Genomic DNA, 5,403 nt, shown 5'->3' on the forward strand with positions numbered 1-5,403 from the left:
AGGCATATCGAGGCCCATGTAAAATAAAAAAAAAATGCATAGTTCTATCGAGGCCTATCGAGGCCCATGAAAATCATAAAAATGCCTAATTCTATCGAGTCCTATTGAGGCCTATCGAGGCATATGGAGGAAATGCAAAATCATAATATATCTAACTCTATCGAGGCCTATCGAGGCACATGCTAAATCAGAAATATGTCTTATTCCATCGAGTCCTATCGAGGCCAAAACCTAACAGATACTATCAAGGCCTATCGATTTCCATCGAGGTGAATAAAAATATCGAAAAAAAAACCCAAATTTCTTCATACCCCATTCCCAATCTATCATATGAACAAAAAATTAACAAATAAACCAGACCCAGACAATTAATTGCAAAGAAACAAGTAAATCCCTCACCTTTGCTTATTTCAGGGTTGTTTAGTTGATCTTGGGGTTTTCTCGCCTACCCGCGTACTTCGGAAATGGTTTCTTGCCACTTTCTGTGCTGTCATGGTCGTGGAAGACAAAGTGGGAAACACTGTCCGAAAGGAGAGTGAGAGTTTATGGGGATTTTGGTTTTTTGGTTTCGGACCAAGAATAGAGAAAGTCGAGAGAGTAGAGAGAGAAAATGGGAAACAAATGAGAGAGGTATTTTTGGAACTAATGTAAATACTAGGATCAAATGCATATGTATTCAGTGGGTAGGGTATTTTTGCTATAGTACCCCATTTAATGCATTAATAGTCAAATTTCCCTCTTTTAATAGTGTTGCATTTAATTCTCCATTTTTTTATGGCAATAGTTCATTATGTTACTATTTTGGTGTACTATCAGTTCCTAGGGATGTCAATTTAACATGCGGGGTAGGGCCCCTATGGGGACCCGCCCCTAATGGGGCGGGGGTGGGGGACATGACCCCCATCACGAACACGCCCTGTTTACATTGTAATTTATTTTTTAATATAAATATTATAAAAAAAATATAATATAATAATTTATATAAAAATATATATTTCCTAATGGTATAATTTATTGTTTTTTTAATGATTTTATATTAAAAAGTATTAATTATTTTAATTTATTTTATCAACTTTAGAAAATAATTAAACTTTTTTATTAAATGGGTACCCAACTTAAACATTTTATATAAAAAAAAATACCCAAATTAAAAAAAATCACCTCAAACGGACACCCGAATAAAAAATTACGAACTTTCAATTAATTGCATCAATTTTCATCGAGATGCATCGAGTTTCATTGAGGTGCATCGATGCCTAGCTCGATAGGGGCCTTAAAAGCATGTTTTTCATGAGAAAACTCAATGTACCTCAATGCCCAACTCGATGGATCCTTAAAAATCATGATTTTCATGAAAAACTTGATTCAACTCGATGCACCTCAATGCACATCGATGAAACTCGATGTCATTCATTGAAATGCATAACTTTTCACTCGGGTGTCTGTTTGAGATTAATATTTTTTTAATTTGAGTATTTTTTCGAGATCTACGTGTTTGAGATATGTACTATACATTTGGGAAGTTTAAAAGTTGAAAACATGTTAAACTTCAAAAATATTAGGGTATTGTTTTAAACTTTGGGGTGTTATCAAACTTTAAACTTCCCAAATGTGTATTTACACATCTCAAACGTGTAGATTTCTAAAAAAATACACAAATTCAAAAATAAAAAATCATCTAAAATAGACACTCGATAGAAAAGTTTTGCATTTTTAATGAACGACATTGTGTTTCATCGAGGTGCATCGAGGCAAATCATTTTTTCTTCTTCATGAAAATCATGATTTTAAGGGCCCATCGAGCTAGGCATTGAAGTGCATCAATGCACATTGAGTTTTCTGCAAATTTTAACGTTTTAGATCTAAAAAAATCACGAAAAACTTAAATAAATTGAAAAAAAAACCCGAAAAGTAGAGGAAGGAGATCTATAGAGAAATGAAAGATACAATGAAAATGGGCATTTTTAGAAACAAGGAAAATAGTAGCATGAAATTTTTATGTGTACATAACATAGCATATTTTTTATATGAGACCCCATAATGCATAAAAACTCAAATTTTCCTTAATAAATGAGTATTTAAGAGGTTGTTTACATACATATAATAGATTTGTTAGCTTATAACTACATTATATATTTAATTCAATCAAATCTAAATCTATCATCCATAATTATACTGAATTTTGGAGTTGGAGTACCTTACAAAAAATGTGATTTCATAATTAGAGCCGTTGCAACGTGTCAAGAATTTCTTTCAAAGAAGCTTTTCTCTAATAATAGAACAAATATAACATCTTAAAGTATTTGAAATATTATTATTTTGGCTAAAGCCAAGTGTATTATAAATATATGGAAACTAGTTCTAGAGGATTTAAATCATAAATGTACACGTATATCATAATGGATGCCAATAACTACCTAACCAATACTATTTTATTTTTAGCACTTTTCAAATAAATAATAATTGAGCTCTTTGGGCATCACCAAAAAACACTATGCAAAAAGAAAAAGAAAAGATCATAGAGAAAAAGGGAATCCCTCAATTCCCCAAAGCCAAGTGTACATTGTACAACAAAGAAGAATATGTGATGTGTGTGACAATGGTGGCAAAAATCCAATATAATAAGTTGTGTTTATCTACATAATAATATATATTTTTTATTTTATAAAGAGCAGACAAAGTCACCACTAGTTTCTATATCTTCAATATCTGCATCAATATCCAGATCATCAAGATCCATACTCCCTCCCATTAAATCCCCACCAAGCTTGGGAGCCTCAACAGCTTTGCTTGCCTCTTGTATCATAGAAACCACTTCTTCAATGCTCTGAGATGGGTTATTAACATCAGTGCTCTGATAGCTCTCTCCTTCCATAAGTTCTATAGGCAAGTTTCTTAAGAACCATGGATGGTTTTTAATTTCTGGGATAGTTATTCTCTGTAAAAAAAAAAAAAAAAACCAAGCTTAACAAGTCTAACAAAGATAGAGTTTACAAGTACTAAAATAATTTTGCATTTGCACCAATTAGTGTACCTTACCTTTTCAGGGTTTGCCACAAATATTCGAGATAGAAGATGTTTACATTCCAAGGATATTCGGACATAATCAGGAATTGAGTAATGAACACTGAGTATCCGCTGTCATCATAATCCCAGAAATCTTAGTTATAAAAACTCACAAAAAGAATTGGTAGAAGAAGAGCTCTTAAGAAAATCACTCAACTCACCCCAATTGTTTTTGTAAAGTTTCTTGGGTCTTCTGGATCCTCAAAAGGATAAGCACCCACTAACATCACATATAAGGTTACCCCACAAGACCAAACATCTGCAATCTATAATTTTCAACATCACCACTAAATGCCATGGTTGAAGAAACACTCTACACATATATAAAGAATAAGAGGTTAGGAATGGAGTTAGTACCTTTCCATCATATTCCTTTTTAGACAGGACCTCAGGTGCAATGTAAGCTGGTGTGCCAACAGTAGATTTTGGCTGAGAATGCAGCACAGATGACTATATACACAACAAAGTTCATCAATTAGTATAATTCAAAGGTCTCATCAACTTCAAAATCTATGCTTTCTCTTATCTTATTATATTATTTCAGTTACCTTTGAGTAGCCAAAATCACATATTTTCACTCGGGGAGCTGCACTGCCATCTAGAAGAGTATTTTCAAGTTTAAGATCTCTATGACATATTTGCTGCCAGAAATCATTTTTTAAAATAATTAGAAACTGACAAAGCTGATAATCCATGCACTTCCTTAGAGATATATATGTATATTACAAAAGGACAGTTCAAACAAGAGGAACACAAAATTATTACCATTGAATGACAGTAACTGACTCCTGATATTAGCTGTTGAAAGAAAAATCTTGCCTGTTGCAATAGAACAAAAGATGCTTAAGTGCTTACATTCATTAAGATCTCATTTGGTATAAGAACATTAATTTAGCCAGAAATTTCCTTCATTACCTCATCTTCACTAAATCTACCAGCAGTGCATATTCTTTCAAAGAGCTCTCCACCAGCAGCATACTCCATCACAATGGCTAGATGAGTTGGAGTTAGAAGTACCTAAAACAAGTTGATCACAAAACCCAATTTTAAAGATATAGGCCATTCTAAAGATTCTTTAGGCTTCAAAAAAAAAAAAAAAAAAAAAAAACGGTAGGACCATATTCAAAAAATTGCAAAATCCAGAATTATTTGTCATAGACTCACATGGTAATGCTTTAATGACCATGAAGGGATATCAGTGAGAGAATGTTGACATAATTAATCACTAACCTCTTTGAATCTAACAATATTAGGATGCTTTAATGACCTGTGGTTCATGATCTCCCTTTGCACGTGTTCATCAATCTGAAATATACCCAGAAACAAAATCCTCAAACGAACAAATCCCAGAATGAAAAACAGAACCAATTCAAACTTTCCCAACCAAAAAAAGAAAAAGAAAAAGTAATCAGACAAGGAAATAGATATAGGAGTTGACCTTCTGGCCTCTTTCAATGAACTTAACAGCAAAAAGCTCTCTTGTCCCCTTATCCCTGACCAGCCTTGCCACACCAAAATTTCCAGACCCAATATCTTTCACAATCTCATAACGTTCCATGGTACTCATAAGATAATCAATAGACCAACAACAACAAAAAAAGACTACAACACAATTCTCTTATCCTTTTCCCACACTTGACAACTCTCTTTTCTTCTCTTCTTCTGCTGGTGCTGGTTGCCCCCCACTAGTAGTTTCACAGTCAGGACATAATAAAGCAGAGTATCTATAAGTTTGAAGAAGTCATAGAGCTGAACCCAAGTCGCGTTTGGGTTGGGCTGGGCTATGCATTGTATAATTAAGAAAAGACTTTGCCTTGCTAAAAAGTCACAAACTTTGAAACTTCTGACTAGAGAGAGAGAGAGAGAGATGATGATCCGTGTAAGGAAGGGGGATATAATGTCAGGCGGCTTGGGAATAGAACATAAATTCTTACACGGCTATATAGGGGAAAGATTAGAGCCACATGCTAATGTATATTAGGCGGTATCACATGGGAAACTCCCCCGACATAGTAACATATATGTGAAGATGTGACGATTTGGCCCCATCTGCTACTGCAGCTATTGAATTTTAAACAGTATATTAAAATAAGTCTAAGGTTCTTGGCTTGGCTCTTCTTATGGTCAAATTCAGCCACATTTACTTATAATAGGAAGTGTAAAGTTGGAATTTTTTTTTGATAATAATTATTAGTTATTCTGTAATTTAAAAATTAATATAAAATAGCAAATTATTATTTTGTGAATATTCATTTGCTATTTGTATTTTGTTGAATAAATTTGAGCTAAAGTACTATTTTATAGTGGTTTTTAAATTAGAAAGTACCCGATGATTAT

At 33.2% G+C, this 5,403-nt stretch overlaps 1 protein-coding gene across 2 annotated transcripts; it reads right to left on the bottom strand.

Moving 5' to 3' along the window:
* Positions 1-2,499: 2,499 nt before the first annotated feature.
* Positions 2,500-4,978, bottom strand: LOC133803595 (serine/threonine-protein kinase SRK2A). 2 transcript variants are annotated; one of them, XM_062241690.1, is made up of 9 exons: positions 4,505-4,976; positions 4,297-4,371; positions 3,982-4,083; positions 3,832-3,885; positions 3,615-3,707; positions 3,424-3,516; positions 3,228-3,332; positions 3,040-3,138; positions 2,500-2,938 (listed from the first exon to the last, which is right to left on the bottom strand). In XM_062241690.1, exons 1-9 carry the CDS (start codon positions 4,631-4,633, stop codon positions 2,663-2,665), a joined length of 1,026 nt encoding a protein of 341 aa, XP_062097674.1. In that variant the 5' UTR covers positions 4,634-4,976; the 3' UTR covers positions 2,500-2,662. The 2 variants fall into 2 exon arrangements, with proteins under 2 accessions (XP_062097674.1, XP_062097675.1); XM_062241691.1 differs by having other exon boundaries at positions 2,760-2,938; positions 3,035-3,138; positions 4,505-4,978.
* Between the last annotated feature and the right edge of the window lie 425 nt (positions 4,979-5,403).

This window comes from Humulus lupulus, chromosome X, assembly GCF_963169125.1.
Source record: "Humulus lupulus chromosome X, drHumLupu1.1, whole genome shotgun sequence".
NCBI classification, from domain to species: domain Eukaryota; kingdom Viridiplantae; phylum Streptophyta; class Magnoliopsida; order Rosales; family Cannabaceae; genus Humulus; species Humulus lupulus.

Bases quoted from the DNA above. Each gene is read 5' to 3' on its own strand.
- LOC133803595 (XM_062241690.1), bottom strand. From the start codon at position 4,633: ATGAGTACCATGGAACGTTATGAGATTGTGAAAGATATTGGGTCTGGA. The intron at 3,333-3,423 runs GTACTAACTCCA...TGAAAATTATAG, and splicing joins AAAAGGAATATGATGGAAAG to ATTGCAGATGTTTGGTCTTG. The intron at 2,939-3,039 runs GTAAGGTACACT...TTTTTTTTACAG, and splicing joins TTGTGGCAAACCCTGAAAAG to AGAATAACTATCCCAGAAAT.